Source organism: Theropithecus gelada, chromosome 12, assembly GCF_003255815.1.
Source record: "Theropithecus gelada isolate Dixy chromosome 12, Tgel_1.0, whole genome shotgun sequence".
Classification (NCBI taxonomy): Eukaryota; Metazoa; Chordata; class Mammalia; order Primates; family Cercopithecidae; genus Theropithecus; species Theropithecus gelada.
In genome coordinates, this window is record NC_037680.1 from 102104074 (window position 1) to 102127206 (window position 23133).

Below are 23133 nucleotides of genomic sequence, written 5' to 3' on the forward strand. Positions count from 1 at the left end.
TTCTCATTTACATCACTTTTATACATCAAGCACCTTCCACTATCTGGCTGATGTGTAGAATAAGAAGCATTTTCAGGGCGCTGACTCTTCTGGTCTATCCAAGTTCACTGAAAGGACCTATTTAACCCCTAAAACATCAAACACCATTAATACAGTGTAACCAAAAGAGCTAAACTCTACCCTGACTAAAGAACTTTAAAAGAAATATCAAGTCATCAGGTATCTTATCTCAATGACTTGTTTCTTATCGACATCAGAAACATCCATGTATTTTATAAAGATGCACAAGAAATAAACCAATGCATGAGTATAATTTGAGCTTTTTACATATCTCTATACCTTTATTCCTGATATGAGGATTTTTAACTTAAAGTTTTTCCAATGCACTTTTCTCCGGATACTATTGAAATGAGTAGAGGTGAGTTCTGCATTTGGCTCTAAGATGACTTGCAAGAGTAAAGATCCTTTGCTGTTTCATTCAGTGAGACCTAAAGTAGTTCTGGGGTCCTTCTCAGCATGATCCTCAAAGGTTTTTATAAACTCCTATACACTAATATGTCTCCAGAGAAGATGTTGCCCTATCAGTGACATTGACACCTAGAATGAGGAAAATGTGGGATTGAGAAAATGGGATTGGTATAATGTGATGATTCTCAAGCCCTATTCTGTAATATAAAGAGAAAAAGAAAGAAAAAGAAAAGAAAGGCAGGGAGGCAGGAAATCAGGAAGGAAGAAAGGAAGGAAGGAAGGAAGGAAGGAAGGATGGAAAGGAGGGAGGGAGGAAGGGAGGAAGGGAGGGAGGGAAGAAGCGAGGAAGGGAGGAAGAAAGGGAGAGAGGGAGGAAGGAAGGGAGGGAGGGAGGGAGGAAGGAAGGGAGGAAGGAAAGAAGGAAGGGAGGAAGGAAGGAAGGAAGCAAGGAAGGAAAGAAGAAACAAAAGGAAGGAAAGAGGGGAGGGAGGAAGGAAGGAGGAGAGGGAGGAAGGAAGGAAGGAAAGAAGGAAGGAAGGAAGAAGGGAAGGAAGGAAATGAAGGAAAATATATATTTTCCTAAAGTTGAAAATATGAAACTTAAAAGACCATCTATTGTTATAAGTATGCTTTCTCTATTCTTCTAATATAAAGAAGCCTTTTAGTTTTCGAATTTTTGTGGTAAGGAAATGGCAAATTCTTCATTTTTTACGCTTGGCAACTGTATGTCTGCCTCTCCTCATTTTGTTTGGATTATTCTGGTGCATGAAATCAAGGGGACTGAGAACCACTGTACTGGCCAAAGATGAGGTGACCTGCAGTCAGCCCAGTGACTTTGGGTCTTAATCCTAATGAGGCAATAAACGTGAGCTTGGAAGTAAGTCAGTGTACTTATCTTGGCAGTATTTTTCTCATATATAGAAATGGACTTTACACTACAGCTTATCCAAACTCTCTATAGTTCAAAATATAGATCTCTGGACTGGCAAAATTATTGGTCATGATAAAGTATTTCCATTTTCTAAAATGTCTGTCAATAATTTTTTTTTTTTGTAAAGAATTTTTTCCACCTTTGGTCATGTGCTGAAAGACAAAATCTATGAGAACACTTCACTACCAAAAATTATGGCACATTAGTAAACCTCTTGATCACAGTGTGGTGGCTGTTACTAGTTTATAAGTGGTGCTTGAGGCAGTTTTCAGCAATGTGCTAGGTATTTAGAACCTTCGTAAGACAGAGAGAGAGAGAGAGAGAGAGGGAGAAGGAGAGCATTGGGATGGGGGAAGAGAGTATGAGAGAGGTGTGACCTCTTCTGTTTCCCATTTGTATTTCTCCTCCTTCTTTTCTTTTCATCTATCTAGTCTTGCAGAATCCTTCTTAAAATTAAACAGATATCCTGTTCCAACCAGCTAGATACACAAAGACCAAGAAATAAGTGATGAGCTTCAGGAATGAACTTCAGAACATGTGAAATCGAAAAGCTTTATAGTAATGTAATATGTTGATTTTATTTTTCCTCAGGTACTTACAAGTAAAAGAAATATAATTTTAAAAAATTATAGCGTAGTCTCAGGTGACATTTAAGAATTAGACAGGCGAACTTAAGTTTATTTTTGTGGTCTGTCAATGCATTAAAAACTAAATTTAGAAAACTATTTTCTAAGACATTGGTTATGAATATAGATGTTAAAAATAACTCTTGGGAAAATCAACCTGCAATTGAAGGTCATTTACAGTGAGTTACTGAAAAAGAATGTGAGGGGAAAAAATCAACTGGTCACTATCAAATAATAAGCACATCCCCTCCCATCAGAATTGCTTTTTTTAGCCCATATCAATCGGAAATGTATTGTATATTGTTCCTTTTATCATAGTGCAAAGTTAATAGATTATAACATGTACATTTTAGTTTTCACTGAGGAGGAGCAAGTATGATAAAAACTTTGAACTTAGTAAATATAAATACACACAAACACACTCCCATATATAAGTTGTGGTATATAACATGATATATATGTATATATTCAGTAGAGTATTAAGAACAGAATGAGGAGAGTCCTTGGGAAATATCAGAAATAGAATGACTTTAATTTTAACAACGAGTCTATAGGAATTAATGACATACATGTCACAATTATTTTGCATCTTATTTTAGTTAAAAAAATATGCAGTCCGAGTGAGACCTTTGTTCCACACACGTGTGTACTGTGCATGTTCTTTCTAAGTGGGCTAGTTTTGTTCTCATGCCATGGGAGCAGGTGGCATGAAGCTGTTTTGATGAGGTTAAAAGGCTCCTCCCCTATCTCCCCAAGCAGCAGCCTGAAGTACGTCAGCAGTAATTGTGTGCATGGCTCGGCTGTGCAGGGAGGGTGGAGGCAAAATTGATATCAAATAAAGGTATCAAACTGAGATCTAGATGTTCCATTTAAGTTGTTGCTCATTTTCATTAGCCACACCAGGGATGAAATGCTTATAACTTAACCATTCTCTGTAGTAAGAACATTTGTTTTCAATGGATTTATATTTTTCCTCTCCATAAAGACTGAATTAGTGCTATAGTGAATATAAATGAAGGGTGTTTCTTTACCCTTTTTTCCTTTTATTATTTACTAATCAGACTTCAGCTCAGTTAGATAAAAGAGAGAGGTTCTGTTGCCTAGATGTGAGGCCTTTAATGAGGATGGGAGCCCCCAGGGAGCCGAAATCCAAACTAGAACGATGCCGCTTTCCGGTTTCTTGCAATTTCTTCAGTTGCTTCTTCTCCCTTTTCCAATGGGCCTAGTGAGCAGGAACTATCCAAGGTGCTAGAACGCTGGCAGCCTTGCCGTTCAATGCAGACGGATTGCAGAAACAGAGAAGAAAGATTACTGCTTATTTCAGAAGGTAGGTTCTTTGTTTCAGAATCCCTGATTAATCAGCAGCAGCTTCAACAGACTAAGGCAGCTGGAGAGGAGAAAGAGAAGCAGGAAGGGAGGGAGTCAGGGGCAGGGAGGGAGGGAGGGAGTGGAGGGAGAGAGAATGAGAGAGAGAGAGCTGGTTGTCACGGGGGAGGGACTATGCCACAAGCTGGGCTGCTCCAAACCTTCTGTATGTAAGTGGCAATGAGAAAGAGCATCTTTTTGGCTGAAAGGAGACATTTAGAAAGGATGTTTCTGATTTTTTGTTTTCATTTATTTTTGTCTTCGCAGAATATAATCAAATGAGGTACCTTAGTCAGCTTGGTGATTGCTTCGGGTCTTGTAATCATCTGTGTAGCAAAGTGGGTAAAATCATTCAATTTCTTCCCTGCTGGACCTGGAAGGAGAGGGGTTGTGTGTTCATCCCCACCCATTAGCTATGCCCTCTTTTCTCCGAATGTCGATTTAAGGAAGCAAGCACCTGTCTTCTGCCACTGCATCTTCCTAGCAAACTTTAAAGGCCATTTTATCTGATAGGAAGGACATCGAGAATGCTCTGATCTAGTGATGAAGAATCTCGGAGTCGACACTTTTCCCATCCTGACACAATGCACTTTAATTGAAGAAACACTGAGCTGAACTACAAGTCTATCTCTTATGGTGCTGGATTACTCCTACAGAACTGCCCTGAGATCAACCGTGAGAGAGGGCTCTGACAGACACAAGTCACCTTCTGGTTATTGCACTTAGCTCTCCCTGGGGACTTAAATTTTGGTATGTATCTCATTTTTCAGATTCTCTAAGCATGCTAATTGAATCCGGCACTAAATAGATCAAGCAATCTAGTGGTAAAATGGAATGGATTTTAGTTAGGGATACTTAATGCTGAAGTTTGCATGCCTTATTAGGTGGAGCAGAAATAAAGCCACAGTGAAGGCATCCAGGGCTTTAGTGAGCCTGAGGCTATTTTTACTCCCTTACCCACTTAGTTACATTACCATGGAAATGGTTAAACTAGATTTTCATTAGTAAAATAAGCCATGTTGAATTATTAAAAGCATTGAAAATGTTTTCCAGGGTATTAATTGGCATTCAAGTTATGCATGCTAGCTATTTATCTGCTATTCTATACCATAAATATTTTACAACAGTCTCTTAGCACGTTTGTGTCAGCAGTGAGAGCCCAATTTTACATTCTCAGGAAAAAAAGACACAGTACCCCCCAAAATTCAAAACTACCAGACAAACAGCAAAGCTGACACTGCTTCTTCCTGACTGATTAGACACTTTGAGAAACATTTTTTAATACTATTCAATGTCAGAAAGATTTTATTAGTCTCATCACAATAAATATTTTCTGTAAAACTTTAGGTGGACTTGTTTTACTTGGGACATGTTCTTATTTTGTTGGGGTGTCTCCATCCTAATTTTTCCAACTACTCAGCAATATTTTAAATACAAGACATGTGGGTATTTCATATCTGGAAAAACTGTTACATAAAATAGTATTTTTCACTATCATTAGGAAATACTAAAGTTGTTTTGGTACCATAGAATTTGATTTTTTTTCTAAATATAGCAAAAAAATAATGAAATTCAAATGAAAGGGTTACATGATGTAGTTTTAGTCATTTTAACATCCAAACATTTATAACCAAGTAGTGTGGAATAACAAATATAGAGAAAGAGTTAAAATTAAGTCTCTTCCTAATTCTTCACATTTTAGACAATGTTCCTATTTATTTTATATATTGTCAAGCAAGCACCAATTATACAAAGTAATGAGAAAATGTGGTCCATAAATGCAGAAATTATTTTGTTTTCCTATGGAAAGTGCAACATACATCAGCCAACTCAGCAAAGAAAGGGACTATGTGAAGGACACAGATAGTTTAAAGAATTAGTGGAAACAGACCAGAGAAAAATATTGCAACCGCACAAGGGACAGTGGAGAAGCCTGAGAACTTGAAGCATCTGTCAAGTTTGGAAAGAGAAGTGTAAAAATCCTAGACACAAGAAGGTTGGCTATTGTTTAAAAAAATAAATAAATTATAGACTCCCAATTCAATTAGATGGTTCCCACTGTAGCTCCAGTCAGCAATTTATTAGACTGACTACATCTACTTTGCAAATAATGCCTTGTAAGCATCTGGAACCATTTGGCCCAAGACTCCAAAAAGTATCTCAGCCACTGGCATTTTGCATGAGTCTCTAATATTAATGGAAATGTACAATCCCTTTACACCATGGGCATACAGCACCATGACAACCTGGAAGATGAGGGGGAGATACCAATTCATGATGCTACTGCATTAACACGATTTATGCCTATTTTACTCATTTTGGGAAGAGAGACCGTGGAGAAAAACTCACTGCAAAGTAATCTGCTTTCTGAGAAAAAAGCAATCAGTGTCTTTGTAGTCACTTTAGCAAGCTTTCTTGGTTGTAACTTCAACATTTCCCATTTTGGGCAGAACAGCTGCATTTTGATGACACTGAGAATGAGAAAATGAGTGTGACCATTTGTGGGGTAGGGAGTAGGATTTCAAGCATAATCAAAGTGAAATTATAGGAGTAATGCTTGACAAATTATAAGATTTTTATCAGAAAAAATTTGACATGGTTTACATGTGTTATGGGTTATAACCAGGCTAGCCTGATGATTTGGTCCTATGTGAAGTCAGCAAATTTTAAATATTAATTTGCATATGTATTTTACATATGTATCAGAAGCCTGATTATTTACATACTTACATTTTCATACACAATGTGTTTTCAAATTGGTTTGAGTACATGCAAAACTTGTAAAAGATCTTTTTCTCCTGCTGAACAAAAACAACAAAAATTAGTCGAAATTGCCTTGGGAAACTTTTATTGGATCAATAATATGAGGAAACAAAAATAGGATTGTCTACCTCAAAGAAGATGCAATGATTGGAGTAGGAAAGAAACTCAAATCTTAGTAACTCAAATTCTAATAACTTCCTCACAGCATTGAGACAGGTGTGGTTTAAAGAGCTCAGAAATATATAAAGGTGGAGACTAGAAAACTTTCCCCTCTGCAAATAAAATAAAAACACAAATGTGAAGTACAATAAAAGTAAAATATTTAGGTTTCAATCAGGATATTTATTCCATTCTATGTATTGTGTTCTTCTGGCTGGTCACAAGTAGCATTATAATAATCGTACAAAAATAAACTATCTTATTATAGCTATAAGATTATCTTGTAGGATTAACTGTGGCCTAAAATTAAGGAAGCTTCTCATAGAGCTTCAGGTATTAGGATTAGGAATCCACTCTCTCCCAAGACAGAGCCTTTTCTCTCTCCACCACTTAGTATATATGGCAAATAACCAAGTTAACAGAGTTGTCACAACTTTATATCTTGGAAAATAAAAGTTTCAGATTCCAGGTAAATACCTTAATAAAAGATAAAAGGACCTGTGCCTATGAAGGCTACTGGACTAACTTACTCAGATGATACTAGTACCTATAAAGCTCTGCTTTTGGTAAATGGAGATAAATTGCCCATTGGAAGGCTCTGCCTGACAAATCAGTGTACATATCTATTCTAGCCAGTCCTTATAGAGCTAGAGTGCTTGATATAACAATGTATGAAATTATACTTATGAAGAAATTTGTTCTGAAGCAAAGGGAAGAGAAATGCTTAACCATGCATGAGAAGGAAGATGGCATGCCTAATATTTATCTTACTCTTTGTACACCATTGATTCAACAATATCTTGTAATTAATCAAAAACCCTCTATACCATGGGGAACTCAGTCTTGATATTAGTTGGTGCCACATTAAATACCCTCTGGTAGATTGAGACCACACACAACTGATACCTTAATTTACAATGGGAATAGTCCACATAAATCTATAATCTTAGTTCAATTCTTTTGCATACACATGTTTCTCAAAAATGCTGCTTTTTTTAAGCTTCGGAACTAAGGGTCACGTAGTGTCTTAGCTTCTTGACTTCTCTGGATGGAAGCAGTAGCAGGAAACTATAGAAAAAGAAAAAATGAGGTGTTTTTTAAATGTTTTAATGTTTCTATGAATTCCATTTGGACATACCATACTTAGCTTATGCTCCACATGTGTATATAATGGGTAGTTTTATTTCAGTGGAAACAATTGTAAAGAAATGGAATGTTACCTTCAGGTCTAGGTTCAACATTGGTAAAGTATAATGATGGCCTTGCACAAAAGAAAATAAGAAAATGGTTAACTCAATAAACAGTTACATGCTTAGCATTTAATTTATGGTAAGAATTCCATCAGTTTAATTTGGTGCAATTTAGCTGGGTGGAATGAAATTTCAAATTTTGAGAAGTGTCACAGTATTATACAAAGTGATCTTTGTGAAGGGTGTGGTCAACATGATGTAAATAACAAAGTGAAAGAATAAAATAAAGCTGAACAGTTAACCATACAGCTGTGTGAAAGCCAACATCTGTAACTTATATTAGAATGGCTATGATTCTAGATACAGTAATCTAAAAACTTAAACAAAAAGAGTCTTTTATGAATGCAGAATACCACAGTGGAGGAAAGGCAGAGAAAGGGAGGATGTGAAGGTATCTGTAGATTGTACAGGAAATCTGATCTCGGTCATTTTAGGTGCTTTCCCAGGAGGGTCCTGACACAAATTTTAAATGTTGGCCACAAATTTCAAGGAATGTACACACAGTGTTGCACTACTTGTATCAATATTGTGCATTGCAAAGAGAATACCTCTGTCTTCTAAATGAAGACCAAAGATGCTCATTTTCAACCAATGCTCAGGGAGCAGGGAAGGGGCTAAAATATCTAATTTGTTTTGAGCAAAAATGGCAACAGACTCAATGAACTCAATTAAAGGGGATGAACTCTATTAAAAGGGATGCCTATAGAAAAGCCAGAGTTCCACCTTAGTCTCACCCACTCTGTTGTCACAAATACCCCATGCACCAGTTAATGGTCGTTCAGTAAGTCAGACTCCCTTACTTACTGAGACAGAGCTAAAGATGCTACCTGGAGGAGAGGGGCCATTTGCCTCTTAACAAATACGGTCTTCTAGGATGCCAACATAGGATTAGATGTTCGAGGCAAGCCTTTATAAAATTCTTGCATACCTTATTGTCATTTAAGGACCACAAATAAACTTGACTTAATATCCAACAGTCAAAATGCAGCCAACTTTTTGGTGGTTTACAACATACCCTATTCAATATCTACCTTAGGTGTAAATACAAATTTCCAAAAAACAAAGAGATTTATGGTTGTACCTGTCTGTGGGTTCTCACTGCTTTGAATTGGTAGCAGTTGTAATGAAGTAGACAATGAACATAAGGTTGTCTTTTCTCTAGTGAGGCCATGAATCTATTTACTCATAGTTCAGTTGCCTGAAAAACACTTCTGGCTTGGAAGGGTGGAGATCTAGGGTTTGAGAGATGGGATAAGCTTCATAGTCCATATGTCCCAGTTTCTTTATTTTCTTTATTTTCTGGATGTGGACAATGGGGGACAATGGTTATGTGGAGCTGTCCATATGTATTTGATTGGGGGAAGAATGTACGAACTCCTAACCTGGCTTCCATTTACAAATGCATGTTGAAGGAAGTTGCACTACAATAAACATTGTACTTACCTTTGTTTCAAAGTAAAATTACATTTATCAAGGGGTTATATTATTATTAAATATAATTCTAGCCATGTTTAAAAATTGTGAAACTAGCAGTAATGTTATGACTATTAATAATGGTTAAATTTATGGAATTTGCATTTCTAACTCAATACTCACAACATGAGTCTATTCCAACCACTATTTTTTTTAATGTGGAAATTGTAGCTGAAAAACGTTAATTAAGTTGTATGAAGTCTTAGAGCTAGAGGTGTCTTCACTGGGGTTTATAGGCCATTCTGCCAGCCTCCTTATCCATGCTCTTCAGGACAGCCTCACAGCCTCCTCAATATTACAAACTATTATACTTTTTACATGTGGACAAGTAAACAAAGAGGTGTGATGTTTAAACATTGATCGGGCCTGTGTTCATTTTCAGAGACTAAACACAATCGTCGAACAATGTTTCTTGCTCACCCTTAAAAATAGTGAAAATAAAACGTGTATGACCAACTAGTGAAGTCCACCTAAATCAACACTAGTCACAAGTAGTGCAATTATTTATTTATTTTGCTCTAACACTGCCATGAAGACATCTAGGGGGACACAATTCTGCCTTCATGAGGACTGTTCATAACACGTGCTCAACAAATACTCGAATAAATGAATGGTCATGGAATTTAATACTTTTCTAGAATTAGGTGACAGGAGCATGTGTACAAACATTTATCCAATTTTCATTACTTTGAAGTTTTACTAGATGTGATGGTTCATTTTCATCTCAAAAAAATTGATCTCCATTTTCTTTTAAATGCATCTTTCTATAGTGTAAATACTTCATAATATTATTTAATATTTTCTCAGAACAAAAATAATTTAAATTCCAGCCAATTTGAAAGACTACTGAGGAAGATAATTAGTTTTCAGAGGTAAACAAGTAGCCCTATTGATATTTGGAATATATAAACTGTGTAGGAATCTCTGGTGTCATTTTGGTTGGAGGAAAACTTAAGGGAAAAAAAAAAAAAACTTTGGGTAATAATGCCTTATTCAATTGGGAAATATACAATTTTGCTAGAGGGCAGGAAGGAGTGATCATCATCCAGCCGGAGGCATTATCTCTAGAATTCTTATAATAGTGACTTGGCTTGCTTAACTTGGGTAGAATTAATTGTCGTGAAGTTATGCTGATCATTTTTTATCCAGGCACTAGTAAGGACTAGTGCTTAAGTCCTTGGTAGAAGTGAATTCCTGACAATGGCAATGCTTTAGCTCTCTGAGAACCATTTTCTTGTATTTTTCCCCAAATTGCAATCATTTGTAGCATTAATTTGCTATTCTTAATGTCCATCACATAAGCATCTAATCTGACAGACTGATATTAAAATACAATTCAATTACACCAGATAGTTGGAATTAAAAGGCCGTTTCATTTGCTAACCCATTACAGCTTAACATAAAACAAAACATACAAAAACTTAACATAAAAATGAAGAGTTAACAAACAACCTTATCTAGACTCCAGTTTCAATAATTTCTTACATAGGAGAGAAAAATCCTTAAATTCAGCATGGGTTCCAAATCAAATATGGATTGACTGGCAGCTGAAATGCTAATAAAGTCTGATGAGAAGTAAAATTTCCATAGTTATTATCCAGATTTTGGAACATGATTATACCTGTAAAAAAATCAGAATGAAAATTATTTGTAATTGAAAAAGCAAAAGTCTGGGAGTTTTACATCAAATAGTTGGGCTGATATTTTAAAAATATCTTTCTAAGTCTTTTAAAGAAAGTAAAACATGCAAGGGAATTGATAACTTTTGAATGGAGAATTTTTTCCCCCTTGTTAATTGACTTTGCTTTTGGTTATTTAATCTGATTCAATTATACCAGTTTCTTACACCACAATTAATATGCAATTAGTACAGTAAGCCTTCCTTCCATCCATCTGTCCATCTACCCATCTAACCACACATATACATTTGACATTACTATTGCTGCCAGTTCATACTTTTTAATGATAATATTAGCTAATAGTATTACATACTTACTATTGTTTAACTCTATTCAAAATTATTTACAGTCTTCACCTCTCCTAACCTTCACATCAGCAGGAGGTAGGAGTTAATACTAGCATCATTTTACAGTTGAGAGTAATATATACTAATTGAAATTCCTATGCTTTTTTGTTTTGTTTTGATTTAATTTTGGTTTCTCAGTAATCCTTTCTGAGGCTCAAGTTTTTAAAACTTCATGTAACAGTGAGACAACAGTTGTCAATGCTTGAATTACCAGACTGGTCAGGATTAATGTGGTCCTAGTGATCTATGATATGTTAGTTGTAGTATGAAGGCATTATGGAGGACCATTATGGAGAGGAATGAAGAGTTAAAAAGGATTCTTTTATAGACCTGTTATATTAGAAATGTGTTTTTCTTTTACTACTACTATATTTTGCATAAATAGTTCATATTCATACATTTTAATTTCAAAAATTAAGGGAAGCACATATATGTACAAAAGTTCTTTCCAAATAATTACATCATTTTACTTGAAATTGAACAGAAAAGTCTTTATGGCAATCAGAAATACATGAAGCTTGGATGTTATATATCTTCTTTGTGTAGAAGCATATTTTAAGAAACAAAATTATTATTGTAATTATGCAAACCAAATGTTTAACTTTGCATACAGTATTTACACCTTCACATCATCTTATAGTTCAAGACCTTTGGCCTTTGTCCTGCTAGTGTTGCTACTTTAAGAGAGGGTTTGCTACTCACGTAGCACTTATTTAATATTTACTTCAAATATTCTGGTTGCAATTATTCTAGTGAGACATTTTCTCCAATCGGATTTGGTAGTAATCATTGGAGATTTGAGTTGTTAGGGATAATAAACAGCATCTTGCTTTTTTCCCCACCCTGGATAAAAGTAAAATGTGTTCTCACCCTGCAGGCAGTGTTCCTCTTTACATGATATCCTCCAAGATGATGAGTTCTAATCCTGAGGAAGACCCTTTGGACACATTTCTCCAGTACATTGAGGATATGGGGATGAAGGCCTATGATGGCTTGGTTATTCAGAATGCATCAGATATTGCGCGAGAGAACGATCGCTTGAGAAATGAAACTAACCTGGCCTATTTGAAAGAGAAGAATGAAAAACGCCGAAGACAAGAAGAAGCAATAAAACGGTAAATATAAATAAAATTATTTCGAGTTTTGTGCACACAAGAAAGTCCACGAGGGCTGTTAAGGCTGTGATGTTGTCGCTTGGTCAGAAAAGGTCTTTCAGAGTCAGTTAGAACTGGCGAGAGTATATGAAAGTGAACCCTCAACTATAACAAAAACACCACCCACCCTGCCAATATCATCCTTAGTTAACAACAGTTATTTCCTTATGTGTGTGCATATGCAGCTACAGAGGGGATGGGGAAAAATTCAGTTTCCTCTGAACAAAAGCTTATGCTCAATAACCTCTTGGCAAAGGCGCAAGGGAAAACACAAACCCTTCAATAGCCCAAGTTTGATGAAAATCCCTACCTTTAATGGCCTTTGATTATAGTTCTTACCTTTAAATAGAGCTCATCTTCTTTCTAGATTATGGCCAAGACATATCAATAATTATACTTATGTGAGCCTCTGAACGCAGGTAGAATCCTCACGGAGTGCTCTCCCTATGCAGAATTTTATGGCTGTTAAATCTCTTGTTTGGTACCAAGTGCCACAAGTTTGTTCAAACGGAATTACTTTTATGATGCAAAACCTACCAGCTACTAGCTGATGAGCCCCAGAGGGTGGCCTTCCAAATTGAGGTTAAATTTCCTAGAGTGCTGACACCAAAAGAAAATGCATATCTTTTGATTTTTTAAAAAGAATGTCACAATGTTTTCAGTTTGCATGTGTGTGTGACTTCTGGTGGTACAGGGAGACACCTGTGTCAGATGGAATCCTGTTTCTTCAATAAAGTTCATTCACTAAAATCCAGAATATAGGGACTTAATCTATATCAATTAGCTTGATAATTGAATAATAATAATATGAAAGACATTTTGATGGTTAATTGGGAGATTTTTCATCTAATCAGGCATTAATACTTTTACTTATCATCTCTGAACGCTATGATATTTAAAAAACCAAAATATTATCTTAAAATGAATTATTCATGCTTCTAAAGAAGCTAGGTAAGATCACACTACTCCAATAATTTAATTAAAAATAACTATACGGAGAGAGAGAGATTATTTGAAAGCAAAAAGCTAGAAATAGAAAGAAATGGTGTACAAGATTGTTTTAAAAGAGAACTCTTTTTTCTCCAGACTATTAAAATGAAAATATATTATCAGGTATAAAAATTGCATAATTGATCAACATTTTCACAATTGCATGTGTTTATATTTAAAGTCAATAAATTTATTGTTGAGGACTATGTTATTTTGATTTCTAACCAATTTTAACTGGTATCACAATTCTTTTCTAGAGTGTATAAATGTCTTTTTAGGACATTTTTTTCTTCTGTGAAGTATTTTTGATGGACTTTTTTTGTGTGTGAGCATTTAACTTTAGTTTTATGAGTCTGAGTTTTCTAAAATTCAAAATACAAAGGATGACCTACATGTTTTTGAAAGTAACTTCAAAACGCTAAAGTCTGAAGTTTGTAATCTTGGCATTACAACTCAATAATAAATCCTTTTCTGTAAGTATATAAATAAAATTATTTTCTGGATCATTCCATTAGCTTTTACAGAACACCCAAAGTGTGCTTATCACTGTACTACTATCTTCTGTATTTCATTAACAAGCTTCAGTAGGTTTCTACTTAAAGATTCATAGTTATTAAGACAACAAAAATGGCTAATTTTTAGGTGGTTAGCTGTCAAGTGTTCAAAAAGGGGCATAACCTCAGAGGACTAAAGTCCAAGGGACTTAGGAACAGGCATTTAGGTAGATGGAGACACAGCAAAACCCTGTCATTACACAGTAAGTGAGGTCTAAGTAATCCATTTATGTGAACTTTGAGTTGATTCCTGCTAGTCTGATAAAGCAATATTTTTCAAAACTATGTTAATAGCATAAAAGTAAAGATAATTCAAATCACACATTGAATCGAAGAAGTCCCATATTATCTGGAGACTTTCATGTCTACTCACCCCATAAGCAGAAGATAAAATTTTAGTCCTACTTGAGAATAGAGCAAAAGAGAGAAGTACATCATTTTGTTGTGTCCTAACTGCTGAGAGATAATGTTGGTTTGCATTGGGATGGTAGTGGTAAAGGTGGTGTAAAATAATAAATTTATGGGCACCATTTGAATTTTCTGATGGATGAGATGCAGTAGTTGAGCAAGAGAGAAAAAAATTAATTAGAGGTGGCTCTCAGGTTTGTTCTGTTGTTGTTTTCTACTTTATTTTGTTTCTGCCTAGGCTAGCAGAAGGATGTTTCCATTTAATACAATGGCAAAGACTAAAAGGGGAGCAAGTTTAGGGTAAGTGATGGCAGGACAGGAGCTCAGCTTTGGTATGACGATTTTATGAAGCCTTTTAAATGTCCAAGTGGAGGTGATGGAGGCCGTTGAGTAAAGAATCTGGAAGCTACGCTAGAGTTCCAAGCCAAAGGTACAAATATGAGAGTTGTAGTCTATAGATTTCACCATCATGAGCCGATATGAGGATAACTAGGATTTAAATTTAAATAGAGATGATAAAAGAACCCAGGATTGCCCCCTGGAGGCACTTGATTGCTCATATGATAGGTGGAAGAATTCAGTAAGAACAGTTAGTGAGAGGGGAGAACCACAAAGGAGTGTGATGCCTTAGGTGAAGTGTCAAAAGCGATTAAAGAAGAGAGAGACATTTGGCTGATACATCAAATATGTTGAAGCCTGAGAACTGACCATTGCTTTTTACCACATTTGTTTTATTAATAAGAACAATTTCATTGAAGGGCCAGGAACAAAACCGAATAGGATTGTGTTCACAAGATAATGAAAATAAAGGATTTGAACAGAATATAAATAATTATTTATAAATAACATACGTATTATTTATAAATATTTATAATTTATAAATATTTATAATTTATAAATAATATGTTATTTATAAATAGTATATATTTATAAATGATGTATTTATAAATAATAAATACATCATTTATAAATATATATTATATTATACTATAATAATATTATCATTTATAACTGCAACCTCTGCCTCCCAGGTTCGAGCAATTCTCCTGCCTCAGCCTCCCGAGTAGCTGGGACTACAGGCATGCACCACTATGCCCAGCTAATTTTTGTAATTTTAGTAGAGATGAGGTTTTCTATGTTGGCCAAGATGGTCTTGATCTCTTGACCTCACGATCCGCCTGCCTCAGCCTCCCAAAGTGCTGGGATTACAGGCGTGAGCCACCGTACCCAACTTTTTTTTTTTTTTAAATAAAAATTTTGTTCCCGTAAGAAGGGAGAAAATTAGCATATTTAAAATGTGGGTGTGAATGATTACTGCAGAAGGAGAAATATTGATGACTTAGAGAAAGGGAAAAGTTACTGTTAGAGAGTCCTTGGGTAGGTAGGAAGGGAGGTGTCTAGAACATTCTAGATGGAGCACGGACTGCTCAGCCCTGGTAAGAGGACAGATGCCATGTTATGTGGATGAATATATCATGAATGAATGAAAGACTAAAAACTGGCATGAAAAGTTCCCAAACCTGGTTGTCTAAAGTTAAGACATAGGTTTAAATCAGGAGCCAAATTATGGAGATAAAATTTGTGAAAAACCATCAGAGCAGCTGAGAATAACTAGTAGAAAAAGAAACAGAAAGGTAGAATTAAAGAACAGTCCTTTCTCCCTGTTTCTCCAAAAGCTTCAGTACAGTTAAAGCTGCCAAGTGGAGACGAGCTGGAGCCTTGGGTCTAGGACAAGCTCTAGTGGGAAAATAGTGGGCTAGGAAAGTAAACCAAGATGGAAGCCTGTTCCATGCCTGTGCTGCGGAGGCACAGAGGAATTACTTCCATCAGGACACACTCAGACCTCACCTCAAAGACGATCACAGGTAGAGATTCAGATGGCAGCAGGAACCCTGACCAGGTGCACATATGGGAGACAGTCATTTGTGGGCCATGCCCTAAACCTGGTGAGGTCAATCATATCCCAAACATTATTTTATTACTGTCCTCACAGTAAGCATATGCACTAGGATTTGAAAAATGTATATGTGTCTTGCTAACTAGAATTTTCCTTTCTTTCCTGCTTTCCCTCCCCCATGTTTTTCTAGAATTTTAATTTAAAATACGAATATCTCTGGAGGGGGCAGAATACTAGTAAAGTTTTCTAGTTGTTGAGATTTTTCAGGTGTCTTTCTTTTCCAAAATCAGGACCCACGTACGGTATGAGGACAGAGATAGTATCTGGATAGGTAAGGGAGGAAGTTGGAGAGAGAAAAGTGAAACAGGCCAAACAAATAATGATAGGACAGGATGAGGAGGCTAAAGTCTTTAACCTCCTTATGATAGACTGGCTGTGGAATCTCAAATGATCTAGTCTCAGTACTCATGGTAACGTCCACATTCAATTTTATTTCATTCATAAGGTGACTGTATATCTCGGAGTTCTGACAATTTAAAAAGAATAACAGTCTTTCATTCTTTTCTCAAACTACAATTTTGGAATTGCTGCCACGTTCTTAATAAAAAAATGTGTTTTTAGTATTTTGAGAAAGTCCATAGCAAGTCGCTAGTCACACTGGCATTTTGGGATTCCAGGGATGGTGAAAGATACAGAGGACCAACATCTAAACCTAACACATGTTTTAATATTTTTAGCATGCAATTTACATTGAGTAGAGAGAATTCAATGAGGCATTAATAAACATAGTCTAATTACTTAAAATTATGTAACATATCTGCCTGATGCCTTTTAAAAATATACCGCAGTTTAGTATATAGAATATACATGCTGAAAATCTAAAGATGGGGCATGTTTGACCTTGAAAAGGCATTGATGATAATTCTCTGTGAAATATGCCAGTTGCAATTTCAGAAACATGCAGACTGCCAAGGATTGCTTAAAAAATGGAAATAGGATTTCATATGATTGACCTTCTGGATCACATATGTGCTGAAATGCCTTTTGTGCTGATGCTGGGAAGCTTAAAACACTGAGCTCTTAGAAAAAGAATATCCTCATCACTTTCTCAGTGTTCTAAGTCACTTAGGCTTTCTGAGCCCAATTCCTTATTTTTAAACTAACTTGAGCACCTTGTCACTATTAACTTTCTTGTACCTTCACTTCCATTTCTCAAACGGGATTTTACTCAAAAGTCTGGCTGGGTGAAAAAATATCAAATAAAAAGCGATGCTCTTAGTGTTTTTCCTAACAGCTTCAAATAACATTCAGTGAAAAAGAGAAAAAGACTTAAAGGAAACAAGTTAATGGAGAATAAAAAATTATTTTAGTAGCTCATCTTTTCTGCTATTTTAAATCCTAATGGCTTTGTGCAGGCACTGTTAAATGAGATTTACTTTTTTTATGAAAAACTTATCAGAAAACAAACACACAAAACCTATATAGCTTCACACAAATGAGTTCCCTTGAGATGGGTTGGAAAATTCCAGTTTATCATGTGATTGAGAGAAAAGGTAAGAAACAGGAAGGGTAGTCATGTATTGAACCATCGACACGTTCAGGAACCAGCCAAGGAGAAGAAGGCAAGTGACTGACTACAACAGAGTCCAGCCACAAACATCCCTTAAGGCAGTACCTGGGTGTACCTGTGAACACCTTCCTGGGAGTTGACTATTTACAGGCCACCAAGTGTAGGCCATCAAGTGACGATATCCCCTGAGTAGGACACGCAATCCAAAGATAATCTGATATGCCAAATGTACAAAAAGTCCCTTCAAACAAAGTTTTCTTTCTGAACTCTGAAACTGGTTCTTGCACTGTCTCATTTTGCTATTAGCTATAGTATTTTCAAAACAATATAGGAAACATCCTTTAAATTAAAAGCAACAAGAAAAGCTGTTGCCAGTACATGTCTTTCTGAGCATCGTATCTCCCATAGGTAAGGGTAGGATTTCTTTTTTTCTAATCAAACAAATGCTACATTAGTTAAATTTTCCTAAACATTGTGAATCTGGAAGACAGCTCTCGACTTTAGCAAAGTGGTTCTGACACAAAGGACTACTTAGGCTGATTAGGAATGTCTCCGTTCCCTGTGGATGCCCTCAAGGGATCTATATGAGGTTATATTTCCTCTTTAAAAGTGACAGAAATGGAATTAGATTACTTACAGCTCCTTTAAAAAAATACATGCAATTGCATATTATTATATATACTTGAAAGCTATCTATATTTGAAAGAGTCATTATTTCTGTTACTCAAAAAGAACCACTAAAGTCCATCCTTTGGACCATGAAGAAAAATAAAGCAAAAATATTTGTTTTTAGATATATTAGAAATCTAATATATCTAAAGAAAATATTTGTTTTTCCTTTACTAACACATTGCTACCCAAAAGGCAAATGGTTATGACTTCCAAGTTTTGAATTGGTTAATATTTTAAATGACTACTTTACCCAAAGACATAATTACACAGAGAGCTCTTATTAGAGAAATGTTAACAGTTACATAAATCCTCTTTAGATAGTAATGGCTTCTGGGAACATACCCATGATTTGTGGCAGTAGACTTTGTGGAAATAGCATCTATTGACGTGCATTTTTGTGAATGATATATCCACTCATTGCACCATGAATAGCTATTTTGATCACGAGTAGCTAATGTTATTAGGTTTGTTTTCATTGGAGGCATGTAGAAAAATGAGATACCCTATTTGTACATGAAAAGGAGTGTTTAAGCCCCATTGCACAGGTGGAGTGAACATGGTTAAACAAAGGTTTGGAAACACACTATCAACTTTAAGAAATACTCCACCAGCTTGCCTAAGAGTATTTAGGAATACTCTACAGGGAGCACAGAAATACTGTGTAACTAACCTATGCTTTGAGCAACACACAAACACACACACACACACAAGCCCTCAACCATCCTCCTATCTAGAATTAAACTCAAATCTGTAGCATGTCAGGGTCTTGCTGGAATGAGTCAGCTGATCTGATCTGATGTGAATTTCTGACCTAATTTTGCTGTAGGACTTAGTGCTCAGGCAGAGAAAACAAGGTTAATGTGTTGATAACGGGTGAGATTAAACAGCAGCCAGTATCTTAATAACCCTCTCTAATTTCAGCTTCCTCTTGTGTTTGTGATTAATTTGAATCACTTTTCTATTAATCATTTCAGGGGACCACAAGCTGCTTTGCTTGTTTTTATGTAAAAATCATGCATCCAGATTTTCTTCTTCAAAGCTAAACAAGATATTCATATATGGGAGTAATTTTGGTTAAAAAAAATCAAATGCATGGGCAAGTTTTTTATTCCTCAAACCATATGATTAGACCAGAAAAATTCTTTATTGAGCCAGATGTTTAAGCTGCAAGGATGATTCTAAATGAATTAATTTATGATAGGTGTTCTATTTTTTTTTTTTTCAGTGCTCATGGGGAAAGTTAATCTAAGGAGTCCCCTTATACAAGTCAAAATGGCGTCTGTCCTGCTTGCCTATTGTTTTCAGTTAGAGCCATCAAGATTCCCAAGATGCTTAATACAAACTTCAGAATTTATAAATTTACAGTTTACATTATGCTTATATTAGTAATAGAGACAATCCTTGGATTTTCATCTAGTCACCTGCCAGGACAGAGTAGAGACAACATTAAAAAAAGGTCCTTTAAAGGCTCCTGTTAGGGTAAGCCTCCTTCAGTTTTCTCACGTACCTTTCAAGAGCTATTTATACTTTTGGTTGTTTTGACTTTAATTATATCCTAGAAGTAGCACTTATTTTACATTTTAAGAAGCTCAGTATCTGTTCTATATCTGAAATAAATAGACAGATGTTGGCAAGAGGAGGGGCCTTTCAGAACAGAGCCCCATGTGAGCTACTCAGTCAGCATGAGAATTAAGCTCTTCTGACAGAGGAAATTGCAGTGAAGAGTGGACCTTCAAAACATCCAACACCATGGCAAATTGAATGATTAAACAGAAGCCCATTGGAGAATTTAAGGTAATTTTTCTTTGAAAAGTAATGTTAAATATGGAGAGATGGTTATAGACTGACTGTCAATAGTTTCCTGTTGAGGACTATTTTTTATATTCTTCTAGCTATTGGAAGATATCTTTAACCAAAGATGGCCTTTGTAAAATGTTTCCCCCCCCCAAAAAAAAAAAACCCGTAGGAAAAAGAAATTATTATGGAGTAAGGCTGTGAGTCAGGGGACTTTTTGAACTGCTAAAAATGCAATGTCTCCTAGAGAATGTGTCTAATGTAACAAATGAAACTGCTAGAATAGAGCCTGAGCATGCTAATAAAATTGCTCCAAGGCTTCTAACTTTGAGGTCTCCTAAAGAAAATGTCTTCACTATATATGTGTGGGTTACCTTAAAATTAATTTTAATCACGCATTTATAAAAGGAAAATCAAGTCCCCCCTCAAAATGAAACTATGCTTGAAACACATGCCTCTAGTTAAAAGTTATTCCCAATAATGCTCATATTTGGAAATACACAAGGGAATATTCATGTCCATACTGGAATGTGAATATAGCTAGCCTGCTAGGAAGCGGAAAAAAAGATCACTTTATAAAAGAAAGAAAAAGAAAATCAATTTCAATAAGATGTACAAGGAAGATGTTTTAAAAAATAAAAAGACCAGTATTTAAAATCCATTATTTTAATTAGTAAATTGCATTTTCATCTCTGATTTGGAGCTAAGTATACCCCTCGGCATATCCTGATGTTTGAATAAAAAATGAAGTGGTTCAGCAAAGAATGAAGAGAGCCGTTACCAAGGAGACCTTTTAATTTTCTATTAGGTTGATGTTTGTATGTATTGCATGGCTATTTTTTCCGTATTAAATTTTTCATTACGCATATATTGGGCATCTATTATATGTCAGTCATTGCTCTAGGTGCTTGGGATAAGATGGTGAACAAAATACCAAAACATGCTTGTCCTCATCGGAGTTACAATCTGGTAGAGGGTTGGGAGGTGGAGAAGGCAGACAAAAAGGAAACAAGTACATACAGAGTAAGTGCAAATGTAATACATTCTGTGGGAAAAAAAAACCCAAAAAACTAAACAAGAGAATTAGGGGTCAGGGGCATGGGGATAGTGCAATTTAAAATAAGCTCAGGGAAAGACTCACTGAGGATGTGACATTTGAGTAAAGACCTGAAGTAATAAGTGAGTAAAGAAGCCATGCAGACCTCAGGAAAAACAGATTTCTAAGGAAGAAGGAATGTGGAGAGAAGAGGTCATAATGGGGAACATTCCTAGCACATAGAAGGTTCATGAAGGATATCACTGTGGTTCGAACAGGGCAGAGCAGGTGGGGGTTAGAAGATCAGGCCAGAAGCAATGGAGTCCAATCTCGTGAGGACATGGAGGTTACTGTGAGGAAGCTGGCTTAGCTCAGGGTGAAATTGGGATGAGACGCGTCTCAGTAAGGGCAGGGCAGGGAGACCAGTCAGGAGGCTGTAAAAGCAATAGAGATGAGGGAAGATGGTGGCTGGGACCACAGCAGCACTGGAGGAGGTGAGATGTGATGGAATCGTGGTTACATTCTGAAGGTAGAATTGACAGAATTTGGTGACAGATTGGATGGGAAGTGTGAGAGCAAGCTAAAAGGATGGCGTTTCCATTAACGGAGATGTGGAAGATGGCAGAATAACCAGGTTTGGTGAGAAAAGTTGTAGACACAGTATGTTTGAGATGTGTATTAGGATTTCAATGATTTGTTACTATTTGTTAGAATTTCACGTTTCGTTTTTGATAATTTGTAGGTATGAGGTTGACAGTTTTACAGAAATGTTAATACTTTTATAAAACTTTTAATATACTTATGAAAAGTCAAACATTTTGAAATGCTTTTCTAAAAACTGTATACATATACACATATAAGTTTCAGGAAAGTTTTTGCTATTTTATGTGTGTAATAACATCACACATGAGATCTATTCTTCTAACAAATTTTTAAGTGCATAACACAGTATTGTTAACCACAGGTACAGATCTCTAGAACTTATTCATCTTGCAAAACTGAAACTTTACACTCATTAAATAGCAAATGGAGGGCAAGCACCCAGATTAACCAGAACAAATGAACAATTGCCTAGAGGTCTCTGCCTTTTGTGCAGTTTGTGAAACCATGCAATCGGTGACACTGATTCTAAGAGCTATATGATCTACACACTCGGCTGCTTTCCAGTTTAGGGCAGAGATGACAGTCACAAATCCTGTAATCTAAGAAAGAAGGTAAACGGCAGATGTAGGCCTACAGGATGCTTGACATTTTCAAAAAGGAAAAATGCTCTGATGATGGGAAGATTCAGTTATTAGCATTGGTGATGTTCACTTAAGACATTTTTGCAATGATGGATACATAGATAACTAGTCTATGCTTTCAACTAGATAGAAAACTGGGGATGTTTTCTGTTCTTGGGTATTTCAGTAAACCTGTAAGTTATTACCTCATTGTAAGAATGAAACTTGGAGTAATGCTGTGTATATGGGTAAAAGGGAACATAGTGGGAAAATCCTTGTGCCTTAATACAAGGTGGAATCAGTTTCTTTCACTTGCTAGCTTTAATGAGATTCATAATGAGTCCCTTAACTCTTAAAGTTGTTTATTCCTTTTGAATTGGAAATAACAATCTTCATTTTGTTGAGCTGTTAAAAGAAAGAAAAGATAGAACATGTGGCGCAACTAATGGGGTAACCAACTTATTATAGAATTGGTAGCTGCTATTATTGTATTTGTATTACTATTATTATTACTATTATTATTATTTTTACTGTCACCATTTTTACCTTCATCTTTATCACTTAACGTGGCTATCTTAATAACATCATATGGCACCATGTCTACAAAGATTCCACTTCCATGTAGAGTAGAAAGCAATACACGGGAAGATTGTTTGCTTTGGACATTTGCAAATGACACATGTACCCAGCCCCCAACTGTGAATTTTCTACTTTATCATTTTGTTTTATTTTATCAATGTACACATATTTTGTTCTTTCTCCTAAAATAGTTAA

General features: G+C 35.7%; 1 protein-coding gene across 1 annotated transcript in view; it reads left to right on the forward strand.

The window, feature by feature from the left end:
- The first annotated feature begins 3564 nt into the window (after positions 1–3564).
- The window catches only part of NYAP2 (neuronal tyrosine-phosphorylated phosphoinositide-3-kinase adaptor 2), a 247014-nt gene continuing 227445 nt past the window's right edge, over positions 3565–23133 (forward strand). Inside the window, exons 1-2 of the mRNA XM_025405245.1 lie at positions 3565–4140; positions 11939–12176. Of these exons, the coding sequence (XP_025261030.1) occupies positions 11956–12176 (221 nt within the window). The 5' untranslated portion in view covers positions 3565–4140; positions 11939–11955. The remainder of the gene's footprint in view (positions 4141–11938; positions 12177–23133) is intronic.